This window comes from Metarhizium brunneum, chromosome 2 (assembly GCF_013426205.1).
Source record: "Metarhizium brunneum chromosome 2, complete sequence".
NCBI classification, from domain to species: Eukaryota; Fungi; Ascomycota; class Sordariomycetes; order Hypocreales; family Clavicipitaceae; genus Metarhizium; species Metarhizium brunneum.
This window is the reverse complement of record NC_089423.1, coordinates 6,609,249-6,625,931: the sequence shown is the minus strand read 5'-3', so window position 1 is coordinate 6,625,931 and position 16,683 is coordinate 6,609,249. Positions and strand designations below refer to the sequence as shown.

At 56.0% G+C, this 16,683-nt stretch overlaps 5 protein-coding genes across 5 annotated transcripts; 3 read left to right on the top strand and 2 right to left on the bottom strand.

The window, feature by feature from the left end:
* Window positions 1-252: 252 nt before the first annotated feature.
* G6M90_00g049680 (uncharacterized protein) lies at window positions 253-7,677 on the bottom strand (the record flags this gene model as incomplete). Its single annotated transcript, XM_066130472.1, has 3 exons — window positions 253-2,640; window positions 2,774-6,731; window positions 7,583-7,677. The coding sequence occupies 3 exons, from the start codon at window positions 7,675-7,677 to the stop codon at window positions 253-255; spliced, it is 6,441 nt and encodes a 2,146-aa protein (XP_065986211.1).
* Window positions 7,678-8,255: 578 nt separating this feature from the next.
* On the top strand, window positions 8,256-9,497 carry dys-1 (Deoxyhypusine synthase; the record flags this gene model as incomplete). Its single annotated transcript, XM_066130471.1, has 3 exons — window positions 8,256-8,462; window positions 8,592-9,377; window positions 9,432-9,497. 3 exons carry the CDS (start codon window positions 8,256-8,258, stop codon window positions 9,495-9,497), a joined length of 1,059 nt encoding a protein of 352 aa, XP_065986428.1.
* Window positions 9,498-10,295: 798 nt separating this feature from the next.
* On the bottom strand, window positions 10,296-11,293 carry PGFS (Aldo-keto reductase family 1 member C23-like protein; the record flags this gene model as incomplete). Its single annotated transcript, XM_014689588.1, has 2 exons — window positions 10,296-10,961; window positions 11,027-11,293. 2 exons carry the CDS (start codon window positions 11,291-11,293, stop codon window positions 10,296-10,298), a joined length of 933 nt encoding a protein of 310 aa, XP_014545074.1.
* A 1,057-nt stretch (window positions 11,294-12,350) lies between these two features.
* On the top strand, window positions 12,351-13,605 carry xyd1 (D-xylose 1-dehydrogenase (NADP(+)); the record flags this gene model as incomplete). Its single annotated transcript, XM_014689587.1, has 2 exons — window positions 12,351-12,414; window positions 12,479-13,605. The coding sequence occupies 2 exons, from the start codon at window positions 12,351-12,353 to the stop codon at window positions 13,603-13,605; spliced, it is 1,191 nt and encodes a 396-aa protein (XP_014545073.1).
* Window positions 13,606-15,303: 1,698 nt separating this feature from the next.
* Window positions 15,304-15,975, top strand: trm9 (tRNA (carboxymethyluridine(34)-5-O)-methyltransferase; the record flags this gene model as incomplete). Its single annotated transcript, XM_014689586.1, has 1 exon — window positions 15,304-15,975. One exon carries the CDS (start codon window positions 15,304-15,306, stop codon window positions 15,973-15,975), a length of 672 nt encoding a protein of 223 aa, XP_014545072.1.
* Between the last annotated feature and the right edge of the window lie 708 nt (window positions 15,976-16,683).

Below are 16,683 nucleotides of genomic sequence, written 5' to 3'. Positions count from 1 at the left end.
TAGCTTTTCAACAAGGACTAGAAATAGCCACAGCCAATGGCAACACCCCACGAAAGGGACTGATACAAATCGTCTTGGAATTACATGTCATGACGGCACACAGGGCATCCAGGTGCCGTACCTGTATTTACCCACGCCTATACAAAAGCCGAAACTACCGACGCCATTATACATACATCATATGCACTAGACAAAAAAGCAATGAAGCCCATCGTGGGCGAAGATAGGTAAAAAAAAAAAAGAAAAGAAATCTTAGCGCCTATATTGGTCCGGATGCCTTTCATACTCGTGCGGCCGTAAGCCTCTTCCCATGACGTCTCTTGGATCCCTGGGATCTCTTGGATCTCTAGCATCCCGCATCTGCATCTCTCGAGGATCAGGCGCGGGATAACCACTCCCAGGCGGTGGGCCACGGGAATCATATCCCGGCGTATAGCTTCGCGGGTGCTCTCTCGGGTCTCTGGGCCCCGGTCCTGGTGTTGACGCATACCGCGGGTACCCTTGGGCTGGTGGCGGGGGCACAGGCTCGGGCCCGCGAGATCCAGGCGGCGGGTATCGACTCTGCATCGAGTGCTGGGGGGGTTGTGAGCTTGAGGCGTACACGGGGGCGCCGCGGTCGTCTCTCATGCCGACATGCTGGGGAGGAGGGGCGGATGCCCATGCCTGAGCGGGAGTGGATGGCTTGGGTGTCGATGAAGGATGCGGAGGCGCCCATTGCTGTTGAGGCGGGGGGCCCTGTGAGGGTTTGGAGGGCTGAGATGGCCAGGCGCCGGAGGAAGTCGGTTGCTGAGGCCAGGCATTGTCTCGGCCGGACGGCGGAACTTCTCGCGATCTCGCGGCAGAGCCGTGTCCACCGTACTGGGGAGGCGGCGGCGAGGCGGCGTGGGTGGGTTGTCCGCCAGGTCCGTATGATGCATAACCGCCTTGAGGCGGGTATTGGGGTTGTGCCTGGGCAGGAGGATATCGATGTGCGGTCTGAGGAGAGTTGTTTCCGCTGTGGTGTCCAGCTTGGTATGCAGCATGCCCTCTGTAGTAGGGATCTCTGTCGGCAGGCACTGGCTCGTTGGGCATGCCCATGGTCGACCGCGGCGCACCCATGTGAGGAGGCTGACCAGGCGATCCCCCATAGGCGGTAGGCTTGAGTGATGGCATGGCTGAAACGTTGGTGGCTGCTCGCCCGTACGGGGAATACTGCGGTTCTGGCTCACGGCGCATCTGTGAAGGCGGCGCAGGTCCCGGAGGCGGTGGTCGTCCCATGGTCGGGGGTGGAGGGGTTCCTGATGGCCCAGAAGGCACGTTTGATACCTCGCTGACACGTTTCGATGCCGGGGGCGGATCGTCATTCAAAAGAGACATAATGTTGGAAGTCTTGCGAGGCTCGGTCGGCGGCCTCGACGCACCCGAGGGCGTGGGAGCTGGAGGGCCAGGAGGCGGCGCATGGCCGTAGGGTTCCTGAGCCTGGCCGGGTGGCGGTCGCTGCTGCAGTGAAGACATCGGCCGTGACGACGGACCCAGGGGAGGAGACTGCGCAACGGACGGGTGATCCATCATGCCACGGACGGCATGAGACGGCGGCGGCGGTTGCTGATGCATCGTCGGCGGCGGATATGGCTGGGCGGCGGCGGATCGAGAGGGCTCCTGTGAAGACGGCCGCGACAATGACAGTGGTTCGCCTCGAGGTCCTTGGCCGATGCTGGACTGGTGGCGATGGCCGTACGGCGGCGGTTGCTGTTCGTAATGGCGCTGTTGATGTGCCAGCTCTGCTTCGGCATTTATTCGCATCGACTGTCTTTCAGCCTGTCTGGCGGCAAGTTCTCGCTCGCGGTCGCGCTGCTCACGCTCCCTTTCTCTCTGTTGGCGTTCCAGCATCGAGTCGGGATGTGCGGATGGTATTGGCTGAGCGGCAGCCAGCGGTCGCTGGTCTCGAAGTTCAGGAACTTGGTTGGCACCACCGCCACCCTTGGGCGGCAACGGGACTCGTTGGTGAGCTTGTGCGACCACCTCGCGCTCTCGCGCATGCTCGGGGAAGCCAAAGGCTTGGGCAGGAGCACGCAAGGCTGGGCGAGGCCCGGGCGACATGGCCTGGGACGCTGGCTGCGGCACGGCGTGTTGCTGGATGGCGAGAGGAGGAGGCGGCGGCGGCGGCTGTGGTGGTGGCTGTTGTTGTTGTTGCTGCTGCTGCTGCTGCTGCTGCTGTCCAGGCACGGGTTGAGCAAGCAATGGCTGCTGCTGCTGCTGCGGTGGCGGCGGCGGAGGTTGCTGTTGCTGTTGCTGATGCGGATGCTGATGCTGGTGTTGCTGCTGGGCCGGTTGTTGCTGCTGCTGCTGCTGCTGAGTCGGCGCTTGGGCAATGGGCACACCATAGCCACCGGGATACGGTTGGGATCGAGGAGGTTGGTTCGTCGCCTCCATCTTCTGTTGGGCTGGCTCGTTGTGCATCTCCATGCCCGGTGCCACAGCCAATGGCCTGGTCGAGCCAACTGCAGACGAGTTGTCATATCTCCGTCCTCGTCCACCCGTTGTGGGCAGCGGTGGATCAGGCCGCTTCTCCCCTCTGGTCCGCTTCCCATCAGCCTCTTGCACAATTGCATCCCATTCAGTCTTGCCCTGGTCTTTCTGGCGGACAAAGTAATTCTTGACCTGTTGTTGGGTGGAGGGGGGCCGCATTGTTAGTCTTTTGTGCTACACACACGCACACGCATAACGCATGCACGCACAACTCTCTCAACTCGACAGCTGCCGTTTTTGATTGGGGGGGGGAAACAAAACTCACCATTACTGCTGTCTTGGACCCCATGTGAGCCGCAATTGCCGTCCAGTCAGAGCCAAATGATCGCAGCAGGAGCGGAAAGTCATTAGATTCAGAAACACTCCAGTAGCTTGAGGCCTGCGCCGGAGCCTTGCGCTCGGTTTGAGGCTGGGCAAGATTGAATGTCGTCATTGCAGGCTGCGGAGGAGGAGGTGGTTCCGGCCGCAGCGAGGGAGCAGCCATAACATCTGAGATTGACGGTGGAGGTATGGTCTTGACTCGTTCCATGCCTGGAATGGCCTGCTGCGGCTGCAGCTGCTGTTGCTGCTGAGACTGTTGCTGCTGCTGCTGCTGCTGAACGGGGAATGGCGGGTGAATCCCAGAAGGTACAGTCTGATCGAATCCAGCTGTTGGCGCGCGACCGGCGTCTGGAGGCATGGCTGTGGTTGGAATATCAGCTGGTACTCGGGAACTAGACCGAGACCTGCCTTTTCCAGAACCACCTCCAGGTGTTACGGACAGCGATTGGTTGGCTTTAGATGCCTTGGTGTCCTTGTCCTTTTCCTTTTCCTTATCCTTATCCTTATCCTTGTCTTTGTCCTTGTCCTTATCCTTGGCACGCCTGCGACCTCTCCGACCATCCACCTTCTCACCTTGCTCTCCTCGAGCAGCTGCCGAAGCCCCGCGACGTCCAGGCGTTCCGGCGGGAGTTGCATTCTCGCTGTCTGTCGCCGGCTGCTCGAATCCCCATGTCGGGGCGGCGGCGCGGCGCGGTCTTCGACGCTCTCCATTCTCGCCAGTTTCTTGGCTCTCCTCGGTTCCTTCGTCGCCATTCCCAAGCTCCGAAACTAAGGCACTCGATCTCTGCTTGCCTCGTCCGCCCTTCTTCCGCCGCTTAGGCTGCTTCTTGAGCTTCTCTTTCAAGTTGAGATCCTTCTTCATCAGGTAGTAATACTGAATGCAAGTGCCAAAGTCACGATGCGGTATCATTTCAGCAATCTTGCCCCATTGCTTGGGGTTCTCGAGGTAGCGCTTCTCGAATAGCTCGTTCTCTTCCTCGGTAAAGTTGTTGAGGGGTGGCAGGACGTGCCATGTCGAGACTAGACGGTCTTGCGGTGTGTAGCCGGATCGGTCCGTATATTGAGCCTTCGCTCTCTCCTCGGCATCCCAGTACATCTCCGGAATCACTGCTTCTTTTTCGCTGCGATACTTTTCCTTTTGAGCCCTCAACTCACGCTCCTTCCTCTCCTCGTCCTCTCGCATGGATGCTTGCAAAACCCGCTCCAAGTCACGTTCCGAAGCAAACCTCCTGCCGGAGCTCCGCCCTTCTGGTTTAGGCTCAGGCGTTATCGTACCAGCGGGCTCAATCATGGGGACTGCGACGGAGAATTTGTCCCTGCTCTTGACAGCAGCCGGATCGTTCGAGAGTGTAAATTCCAGATAGTCAATATATTTGTCGGCGTAAGCCTTGCGTGCTTGCTCTTGCTGGGTAGATTCCTCAAGATGAATTTTGTCCAGGTGTTCCATAACATATTCGTCAATGATGGAATCAGTGTCGAATGTCGCCAGCAAGTCCTTGTCTTTCACCCAGCTGTCGCAGCTGTAGTCGGGCAGACTGTCAATAGGCGGCGTTGTCATGAATCGACGCACTGTCTTCAGGTCCAAGTACGCCTCGTCCTCGGATTCAGTTTCATCGTCATCATCAGGTATTTGCGACGGAGTGCTGGGAGGTTTTGAGGCAGCTTCGGTCGCCTCTGGGATCGATTCGGGAGGTTGTGACGGCTGTTTCGTACCTTCATGTGCAAGAATAGAAGTACCAGAAGTAGAGGCGCCAGATCTCGACACAGGGCGAGATGGTGGTTTACTGGCCACTGCATCTTTTGATTGAACATCACTGGCCGGCACAGAGGGAGCCCGAGGAGCATCAAGATCCATCTCCTCCGTCTTCGTAATGGGCTCGGGAACGGTGTCGACAACATCCGGCTTGGCGATTTCTTCGGTTTCCACCTTGGCCGTCACTTCTACGGGGGTTTCAATGAGTGCTGCCGTAGCATCAACATCCTTGGTTGGCGCTGTTACAACATCATGACTCTTGCTCAATTCGACATCCAAGGTCTCGGTAACCGTTCCTAGAACATCTGTCAAACCTTCGCTTTCGTTCAATATTCGCGCCATCGAGCCATGCGACAACGCGGCGTACTGCGCAACGACTTCGGTAGGTAGGCTCGGTTTTGGTAATCTGGCAAGTTCTGCTTCCGTCTTTTCAATTTCCATGTTGAAGTAATCGGCCATGTCCTCATCGTCGTCCGACTCCGAATCCTGGTCTTTGAGTGCAGTCTTGGGAGGCAGAGAAAATCGTACAACACCAACAGCGGGGCGTTTTCGCACTCGTTTGATGGCCTGTACTGGCTTGATTGCGGCATTACTCGCTGTGCTTGGGCGGTGGTCGTCCTTGAAAGACTGGCCAGTTTCGGGCGTCTTTGTTGATTCCAACGTCACAGAACCCCTTTCTGATTCAGACTTGACCGTGATCTCGCCAGGCTCGGCACTGTGGTTTGATCTCGCCCTGTTGTCGAAATTACCAGATCCACGAGGGTCAGTGTCTGCGTCACTACTGCGAGGTCTCCTTTGCTCAAAATGGTGATGATCGCTTTCCCTACTATCCCGTCGTGAAATTGAACCTGACTGCGCGAACGTCTGAGCCCTCATCATCTTGGGCGACACCGGGGCTTTCTTGAGATCCGGGTTGATCCATTGTTTGCTTGAAGGCCGTTGCTGATGCGCTCGAGGTCCCACAGGGATGGAAGGGCCGTCATGGCTTCCCGCTCTTATCGGACCGCTGACGGGGGCCGAGGACTCCATTGGCGCAGAGTTTCCTGAGGATCCGGGGCGGTCGGTGAGAGCTCGCGGAGCCGAGGGAGGAAGTTTGCCACTACCACTCGTTGTCACCGGTACACCGTCAGCGCCAGTGCGACTGGGAACGGATCCAAATGCTGGGGCCGAGGGTGCGACAGGAGGCGGAGAAACTTCACGACCTTGGGCAGACGGCTCTTGGGATATTGAAGGACGTCCTTCTTTCTTGGGGCGTATCAGATCGCGGTCGTTGCGCTCACGGGGGTCATCTCGGGGATCGCGCCTGATAATGTCCGCCTCTGGTGGGTATCTATCGCCGCGGTCACGGTCGTCACGATCCCGGTCCCGACCCCATCGAGCCTCTTGAGATCGACTTCGGGGATAGCGATCGCCGCGATCTTCGTAAGTTGCTCGTCCTCGTCCGCGGTCAGACGGCCAGTCGCCTCTTCCTCTTCCTCGTCCACCACGCATGAAGCCACCGCCGCGTCCAAAGGGAAGCATTCCAAAGGGTGGATCAGAATTTGACGAGCCAGCCGATGGAGGACCGCCGTCTCTGGATCCACGACGGGATCTATCAGCATCCGGTACGAGAGGGCCATCTCTGTCTCTGTCACGGAAATCTCGCGGTGGAGTTCGACCTCGTCCAGGAGGGGGTGAGCGGCGAGACCTGAAGTCTCGCGATTCCCTCCAATCTCGATCTCTGTCCCGGTCCCGGTCTCGATCACGCTCCCGATCACGCTCCCGCTCCCGCTCGCGACTACGGTCCTCTCGATAACGGTCCCTGTAATCTATATCGCGATCCCTCCCACGATCCCTGCTCTCGTCTCTGGGGGGCCAAGCTCTGCCTCTGCCTCGTCCTCGACCGCGAAAGTCAGCGCCAAATGCACCTCCTCTGGGACCGCTGGGGGCGTCGACAAGAGCTTTGGGGCCTCTTGGGGGCTCCCTCCGCAGGGAATCCCCGAAGCCATCGCGATTTGGCGGAAATCCTGACGAATTAGAGCGGGCTTCGGCGGACGAGCGACGACGATCGTTGTCGCCGTATTGAGAGGCCCTGTCAAAGCGGTCCGGGGATCTGTCTCTCGGCGATCTTGACCGGCGTTCCGGATCGTACCTAGAATACCTAGACGCCCTGGGAGGGAAGTTTGATGGTTAGCATAATATTTCAATATTTTCAGGTTCCAGATTAAGCTTTGCGGCCATGCACGAGCCAAGTCAACCGCACTAAGCCCGGTGACTTTTGAGTTCAACGGACCAGCCCTGCCCGAATATAAACAAACAAGGGACTCGCACATACATTTATCGTGTACACATGCAAATGGCCCGGTATCCTCGGCGCAGCAGGGCGATTACGATCGCATCCGGATGCAGGGCGGTGGTGGTGATTCAATGCGGCCCCGGGCTTCGGGATAACTGTGTGGTTGCCGTCGGGGGTGGCGGGTGGCGGGTTTGCGGATTGCGAACCAACCACAGCCACGGGGGGTGTCAAATGACCCCTTCGAGATTTGGCTCGACGAGACTGGCGACACAGACGACGTGGACTACTGCGCGAGTCGGGGCGGCAGCGAGCGCGTCAACGCGGCAGAGTAAGCGATAAAATGGCCGACCGGGACGCCTAACATGTGCTGAATGGTGCTTCGACCGGCCGACAGCGTGCGACGAGCAGAAAATATTGAAAATGCAGTCGGATGGGAAGATGGATGCAAAGTGCAAGATGCCCCCCAGCTGGGGTCCGCCAGCCCGTCCATGTTCAATTGTGTGTCTGTCCTGGCGCTTAATTGCCAAGGCAATAAGAACGAAACTGCCGCCATGACGCTAGTCTATTCTCGGTACGGAGTACGGGGCCACTTGACGATGATTGGGCCGTGTGTTGAGCGACCTTGACTGGGCTGGCACTGGGGTCTTTTGATTTCAAAGGGACATCTGGAGTGTTGGGACGACAGCTGCCCTCGATGAAGCGTTCAAAGATGAAGAAAAACAAACCTAATTCTAAGCTTATTAGTGAATGAAACAACGAAGGCTAGAATTTTGCGCTTAATATTGGCGGATGCTATAAGCCCTGTCGCCGGCGCAGTCATGACGCATATTTTGATCATGGTCCCGACGCCAGTCAACGTTGGAACGTTGACATAAGGCCCAATTGATCGGGTTTGCAGCCGCTCCCACAGCCAGTCAGTGGCCAGGCAGGACCAATGAATTAGTCCAACCAGGCTCAACATCGACGGCCGTTGCCGAGTTACACATGTACAAAGCAGGTGCCTGGGTTTGTACGGAGTACAGAGGGCCCAAGTGTTAAGCACGCAGGTACTCAAGTACTTAGGTACCGGGTACTTACTTACTTTAAGCTTGGGCACCCGCTGCATCAATGGACGCCCGCCATTCACCGACGGTACTTATTAGAGAGCACCAGCCCTTGAGTGCTGCCACGGCGGCTTGCCCACTATTCCTTTGCGCCGGACGTTGAGCTGCAGAAAAATTCGACAACATGTGATAAATATGGATACCAAGTACTTTGTACTGTCCCAATTTCAAGACTCGCAACTTCGCCATCACGAGCCATAGAGACAATATAAAAGAAGGCAAAACCATAGATAATAGCCTGCCACGCGCTCGCTCCCCAGCTCTCACAACACAACATCTTATCCCAGTCGCCATCATGGCCCAGGATGCGCCACCCTCGCAGGCCACCGGTGCAGTGCTCATGAAGTCGGAAGCCATGCCCGACGGCTCGCAGCCCGTTGAAGAGCTCGACTTCAACAAGCTCAAGCGGCCCATTACCGCAGAAGACCTCTTCCTCGGCATGCGTCATATGGGTTTCCAGGCATCAAGTATGGCCGAAGCTATCCGAATCATAAACGAGATGGCGAGTAGACATTCTCCAACCTTTTTTCACCTCTTCTTCTGCGCCATCACCAGCTGATAAAAGCGTACCACCACAACAAGCCCCTCCCGGCTTTCCCAAACGACAAACCATTTCTAACAATCTCAACAGAGAGAATGGAAAGACCCAGATACTTCTGAGAAAACGACCATATTCCTGGGCTACACATCCAACCTCATCTCTTCCGGGCTCCGCGGCACCCTACGCTGGCTCGCCCAACACAAGCACGTCTCAGCAATCGTCACCACAGCCGGCGGCATAGAGGAAGACTTCATCAAGTGCCTCGGCAGCGGGACGACATACATGAGTTCCTTCTCCGTGCCCGGCGCTGACCTCCGCAAAAGGGGACTCAACCGCATCGGCAATCTCATCGTCCCCAACGCCAACTACTGCGCCTTTGAAGACTGGGTCGTCCCCATACTAGACAAGATGCTGGAGGAGCAAGAGGCTAGCAAAGGCACCGACGAGGAAATCAACTGGACGCCGTCGAAAATCATCCACAGGCTGGGCAAGGAAATCAACGACGAAAGGTCCGTCTATTACTGGGCTTGGAAGAACGACATCCCCGTCTTCTGTCCGGCTTTGACGGATGGCAGCCTGGGAGACATGCTGTACTTCCACACCTTCAAGGCGTCGCCGTTGCAACTAAAGATTGACATTGTGGAGGATATACGCAGGATAAATACCATTTCGGTGAGAGCCAAGAGGGCGGGCATGATTATTCTGGGAGGTGGTATTGTGAAGCACCACATTGCGAATGCTTGTTTGATGAGGAATGGTGCCGAGAGCGCTGTGTACATTAATACCGCGCAGGAGTTTGACGGCAGCGATGCCGGCGCCCGGCCTGATGAGGCCGTTTCCTGGGGCAAGATCAAAATAGGCGCGGACAGTGTCAAGGTAAGTCGATGCAGTGCCGTCGGGTTGCGATTTAGCATGCTAAACAATTTCAAGGTGTACATGGAGGCTACTGCTTGCTTCCCATTTATTGTTGCCAACACGTTTGCCAAAGACTTGTAATAAAACGGCCGCCCTGTTGACTAGCCGTCGCCAGGGGTCGAATTAATACACGGTAGCCAAAGATTCAATATTGTTCCGAGTGTCATCACGCAGGAGTCTTGTTTCTGGTCGGGGAAATGAAAGACGAAAAGGCCTTTTCAACGTGTCTTATACTGTTGACTTTTTCCCCATCAACCCCATGCGTTTTATTGTTCAATTAGATTGACTTTAGGCAATCCTTCGACATGTGACAGAGAAGGTGTCATTACATCACGCGGGGATGCTATTGCATATACGATAATATGCTGGTTTGTGGTTGTATTGTACTTGGTGACTCGGCACACACGGTGGCAAACTGAGAGTACGATGCTTCAATTCGTACTCTATTGTCAACCTTCAACTTCGCATCGCCTCATCGATCCTAGAGGGACAGTAAAATAACGTGGGCACATTTTACATGGGACCTACTACCTTGTATCGGTGAGGTCCAAGGCGAACTTGGCGCAGATCTGAGTTTAGGCGGGTCTCAGACAAAAAGTAACGATCTCGCTACGCACCACAGGGGATCGTCCATGTGATGCCGACAATTTTAAGCGGGTTGCAAAGATTTTGTTTCACCATGAAGGCTCAAGAATAGGAGGCAGACGATTGAGGACGCCCACTTGTACGAGCACCGCAAATGTAAGCCGTCTCGCAGGATTCTGGCACGCCTTCGCGTCAAGAGTCGTGTGCACAGACGCCACGCGACGACCTGGTAGCCAATTTCACGATTACATGACTGCACATACGTGTCCATCGTCTTCTCTTACTCTGCAGAGATTATCCGTTATTGCCGATCAAGTCCTTAAACGCAGCCAGCGCAGACGCCCAATCGGAAGCCCCAGGCCCTTCAGCCCATACGCCCACCCTTTCCAGTCCCTCCAGGTCCTCCTTCATATGAGACTCGTTTGTCGTCCCGTCCAAAACCACAACACCTTCCAGTCCAATTACCAACGCATAGTACGCGGCTGCAACTTCAACACCAGCACCCCGGGCAACCAGCTTCACGGGCCCGCTCTTCACCAGCGACGGGTTAGCGCTCAAGGTCCAAAACGACTGGAAGACAATGTCCTTGCCGCGACAATAAGCACGGATCCTCGTCTCGTATTCCGTGCCATCGTAGAAGCGGTTCTGCACAACCGACGGTTTGACGGTCATGTTGGTGTAGAGGGCTTCGAGCACGCGCAGGGTGGTGTTGGATATGCCGATATTGCGGATCGTTCGGGGGTGGTAGGACTCGAGCGTCTTCCAAACAGTCATGGTGTCCTGGATCGTGTCCATGGGCGAGTGAAGCACCACGCTGTCGAGGTATGGCTCTTCCCCTTCAATGGTGAAGTTTTTCAGTGACGAGCGGATCGACTGGTCGACCTTTTCGGCTAGAGGGGCATTGGGGTCATATGGCGTCATGTGGTTTTGGCCCCCTGGAGCAGTAAACTTGGTTTGAATCTACGGCATGTATAGGTCAGTCGTATATGCTATCACTGGGCTCCCTCGATGAATGTGGCACATACGAATAGGTTTCCGCGCGTAATGATGCCATGGGCAATGGCACGCTTCACACCAGTAGCCACGCCCAGCTCGTCGTAATGCTTGGGCTGCGCAGCCGTGTCGATGCCACGGAAGCCGGCCTTCAGCGCAGCGTATACCAGATCGGCAGTCCTTTCCTTTTTCCACGCCGTGCCGTATACCAGCCTGGGGATCGTGGTGGCGGACTGGCCGGCGAGGGTTAGGTCCTTGGCGAGGCGAGAAGCCTGGGATCCTACGCCAGCTTGAGCCATGGCAGAAACTGTGAAAACCGGAAGTTGGCAGGGAAACAAAAGCGTGCCATCTAGCATGGGAATCCTGCCAGATGTGTGGCCAGCGTCGGAGTTGTGAAGTGGTCCTGGGCGTAAACATGATTGGGTAAAGCTCGCAGTTGATCAACGACCACCTCAGCCCCATTCCGAGCTCCGAGGTATCAACGAGTTCATAGCGACATGTACTACTGCAAGGCTTCAACGCGGATAGTGTGTCCTTCCGACATGAACAGATGCGAGCAGCCGTAGATTGAATTCCGCCAGCGTCGTCAAGGCCGGAACCATGAAGCGACTGACGACCAGAGGTAACGTTGATGTTGGAGGGCCGGAGATGACGTCCACAAACGGCACCTGGCTTCCGTAGCTGCCTGCTCCACACTTGAAATGTTCACAGTTGCACAGGCAGGGAAAGTGGGCGCCGGGCTCGGACTGGAATCTTACCCCGCCATTAACCCCTCATGCTTCTCGTCACCTCCCAAGGATTCCAGCTGCCGGATTCCCTCTCAGCCAAGGCTCACTAGTATTTTATCCACAGCCTGAATTGGTAGAAAATCTCCGAAAGCCAATGTGTTTCGGTTGGGGGGGCAAATAGAATCGAGGCAAAAGTGCGCAAGAGGTCGAGGATCGGACTTTGTCAGCATAAACTGAGATGGGCACGCTTGAGACTTGCTTCGACAGAAGAAACATCACGACATCAAGAAAGAAAAAGCAGCACAATATGAAACAATTACCCAGTGGCGCTCGCTCCGAATGTCACCAGTGACCACACGAGCCCCGCCATCTGTTCAACGTAGCTTGAAGCTCCCGCGCCATGACTTGATCTCCATCCGTGAAGGACTCCTGATTGGGGCGGCTAAGCCAGCTCGTTGCGCAATTCGGACAAGAAGCTGCCTGCTACACTACAAATCTACAAAAACAAAAGCTGCGTCGGTCATTGCCGTCATCGTGTGCAGTCATCATAAAAAAACACCCAAAACAACCCTCCTTGCCACCATTTCAAAAGAGAAGACAACCCACCCACCGACAACGCAATACAAAAATGGCCTCTGGAACTCCATACACGGTCAAATGGGGCATCATGGCCACGGGCGGCATCGCAGAGAGTAAGGCTGGCCGTTTTTATCAAAACCTCGTGATTCGGCCATCGCCCAAGCTAACGTCAGGTAGCCTTCTGCAAAGACCTCCTCACCAACCCGGCCACCCGCTCCGTGCACGACATCAAACACCAAATCGTCGCTGTGTCGTCCTCCAGCTCGGCAGACCGCGCCGCCAACTTTATCAAGAAGATCGACGGCCCGTCTACGGCCAAGGCATACGGTTCCTATGCCGAGCTCGTCGCTGATGCCAACGTCGACATCGTCTACGTCGCCACCCCGCATAGCCACCACTTCCAGAATGCCATGCTGGCGCTGGAAGCCGGCAAGAACGTGCTCTGCGAGAAGGCGCTGACCGTGACGGCGAGCCAGGCCAGGAAGCTGGTCGCCAAGGCCAAGGAGAAGAAGCTGTTCTTCATGGAGGCCGTCTGGACGAGATACTTCCCGCTGAGCATCAAGATCCGCGAGATGATTAGCAGTGGGGAAATCGGCACCGTCTACAGGACGCTGGCCGACCTCTCGTTCAACGAAAACACGCCGCAGACAGATGGCATTGTCAGCTTCCCCGACACGCACCGCATGGTCAACAAGGACCTCGCGGGCGGCGCGCTCCTCGACCTCGGCGTCTACCCACTCACCTGGGTCTTCCAGACGCTCTACCACGTCCAGCCGTCGGCGACCAAGGAGGCGCCGCGCGTGCTCGCGGCCATGAACCAGTACCGCACGGGGGCCGACGAAAATACCAGCATCATCTGCCACTTCCCGGGCACTAGGGCCATGGGCGTGGCGACGACGTCCATGCTCGTCGGCACCAGCCCGCACGGCGACGCGACGGCGGCACCCGCCATCCGCATCCAGGGGTCCAAGGGCGAAATCCAAGTGCCGCACCCTGCGTACCGCCCGCTCTCCTACAGCGTCATCAAGAAGGACGGCGACGGCACCGTCGAGGTGGTCGAGTGCCCGATCCCCACGGACCCGGCGCGCGGCAACTGGGGCCACGGCATGTTCTGGGAGGCAGACGAGTGCGCACGGTGCCTGCGCGACGGGAAGCAGCAGAGCGCCACGATGCCATGGGACGAGAGCATCGTCATCATGCAGACCATGGACGACGCCCTCAGGCAAGGCGGCGTCGCCTACCCCGACCTGATAACCACGGATGTCTTTGACGCAAAGAGTCCACTGAACACGGGAAACAAATAACTGCAACTACGTACATACATACGTACAGTATTGATCAACTCGACTCTTTGGAATATTCGAGCATTTCCCACAATGATACAAAAGAACGGGCGGGGGCCAAGAAGAAGGAGGGTGTGTAACTAAGATGACAAGGATCAAACAAAAAGAAAGAAAGAAAAGAAAAAGCGAGACTCCCCTCCCCCCCGCTGCCTAATCAATTAAACGTTCTTTTCCTGTTTTTTTCTTCAGTCCCCGTACCCGCCCGTCGTCTCTTGTCTTAGACATGTTATTCCATTTCGGCCAACCCGAGCCTCATATGGCCGTTCATGCAGGCAACAGCCAACTCCGTTTTTTGTTTTTTTCCCTTTATTCGATTCGGCCCATCTTTAGCACGAGATCGGTCCGTCATTGCGCCGCCGCCGCCGAATAGCACGAGGACTCGTCAGATTTGGCTCTCTCTTTTACTTCCCCTTTCCAACCCAGAAAAAAAGGCCCGGATATAAAAAAAAAAAACCAGAAACTGGCGCCACTCTCACCGCGGCATCACCGCACATGCTTTAATCTTTGTAATGCGCTGGCCCACCGTCGCGACGCGGCCAGGCAGCAAAGTTGCAACCGACACACGAATATTGACTTTTTGTTGTAAAACCGCATAATCGACCAAATTAGCAATACAACCACAGGCCAGAGTCCCAAAACCCAAAATGCTCCGAGACAAAGGAGACGACGCCCATTCAAAACTCATCTCGTCACGCACCGTATTATTCCCCCCTCCCCTAGTTCTCCCCGCCCACGACCGGGATCCCAGCTGAGTTTCTGCGCCCCCAACCAAGGAACACCCTGCGGCATGGATGGGGTGGGTGTCCCATGTGTCAAGTCCACTTGGCGTTCGCGACCAGGTACAAGGGGGTGGTGTGCCCGTTGTTGTCACATTTTGAGGAGTGTCTTGGCCTACAACGGGTTTTTGGTGAACTGCTTTAATTTGTTCTCCTAAGCAGGTACTTGGTAGTTATTGTTCTGGAAGACTCTTGTAGTGCGGAGTAGGCATCAAGGATTGGGCAGTAGAGAGGGGAAGGGGGGGAAAAGGCCTCACATTCGCATGGCCCGTGTATTTAAGGTTGGCCGAGACTGGCAAATTTGAAATGCAGTGTTGCAAGCCGCGGGGGTTCAGAGGCATTAATACGACTCGCGTCGTGGTGCGCCGGTCTCGTCTATATTTTTTGTAAGCATACCAGAGTGCGTAGTACATACATACGGAGTACATAGGTACCTTTGACTGGTCTGGCACGTGATTGGTGGGGCAGGGATTCGACTTCATGTCAACACCATGCGTAGATTGATATGATGAAGCACGCGTACAACTACCAGTACGTAAAATAGCCAAACAGAAAAAGTAAAGGAGGAAAAAAGAGCAAACGGCATCAAGCACGGGAGCCTTGTGCACAAGTCGACGCCATCGGCCCGTGCAGACCGAACAAACTAGGTAGAACTGAACCACCAGCGGGCTCACCTCACCCCATCAACACCAAAACGAGAAACTTTTCCCCCATCACCACACCCAACATGTCCAACACCACCAGCCGCGCAACTCAACGCCAACTAAAACGCACCATCTGACATGCCCACACCGTGATATCGCAGCACCCCGGACCATCCAGAAAAACACAATCCAGCCACCTCAGACGCATCAACTCCTCATATCCACCCCCCGCCAAAAATATGTCATCGCCTCCATCCCCCCCAGCGGCCTACGAACAAGCCCACGTGCACGCCGTCTACGAAGCCATCGCGCCTCACTTCAGCGCGACGCGCCACAAGCCCTGGCCCTTCGTCCAGCAGTTCCTCACGTCCCTCGCCCCCGGCAGCGTCGGGCTCGACGTCGGCTGCGGCAACGGCAAATACATCCCCGTCAACCCGACGCTGCACATGCTCGCGTCGGACCGGTCCCCCTCCCTCGCGCGGCTCGCCCGCGCCGAGCGCGCCGCCGACGTCGTCACCGCCGACGGCCTGTCGCTCCCCTACCGCCCCCGCTCCGTCGACTTCGTCATCTGCATCGCCGTCGTGCACCACCTGTCCACGCGGCAGCGGCGGCGCGACGCCCTCGCCCAGATGCTCGGCTGCCTGGCCCCGCGCGGCAGGGCCCTCGTCTACGTCTGGGCCCTGGAGCAGAGGGCCAGCAGGAGGGGGTGGGACGAGTCCTCGCGCCAGGACACGCTGGTGCCGTGGGTGACGCTGCGCAAGGGCGCCCAGCCCGACGAGACGCACCACCGCTACTATCACCTGTTTAGGGAGGGCGAGCTCGAGGAGGACGTTGTTGCCGCCGGCGGCGAGGTTTGCGACAGGGGCTATGAGAGGGATAACTGGTGGGTCATCTTTGGGCATACGAGGTGACGTTGACGGCGTGTGAATGAATATATGAAATGTCATACATACATACATACATATATATATATATATATATATACACAAAGCATATGCATGACATCAAGTGTTGGACGGCCAATGCCAGACGGATTACCTCTTGTGGTGCGTGTGAGCGTGTGTACGTCAACGTCATGGGCAAAGTTGGCATCGCATGGCACTTTCCTAACTTCTTAGATTGACAATTATCAACTACATGGGCTCCGTCCGTCGGAGCAAATTCCTGGGCCATGGCAAAAAACATCAAGTTAAACATACCCTCATCCTGTAAAATATGCGAATTACTGCCATAGCGGCTCTATGTAATGCCTTTTTGTCTTTCCAGCCCATGCCTCTATACGTACAGTTCATGAATCACCAGCTATCAGCCAATCCAACTGGCCCCGTATCAGCTCTTTAAATCAAGAAATGCACCCAGTCCCTGTGCTTGTTGTATTCCAACCATAATGTCCTCCATATCCGCATCATTCAGTAATCCCTCCCTTCCCTGTTGTACCAGAAGCTCACAGACCGATGATAGATTTAGTGGTATCTTGTAGAAGAATAAAAAATAAAAATAGAAAAATAGAAATAAAAAAAAAAGATAGTGGAATGGTGTCGTTAACAAATACCGCCGCTCCTAGTATGCATAATCGCTCGCTTTAAACCCTTCCAAAGTATCCCATGAAATTTCGCTTT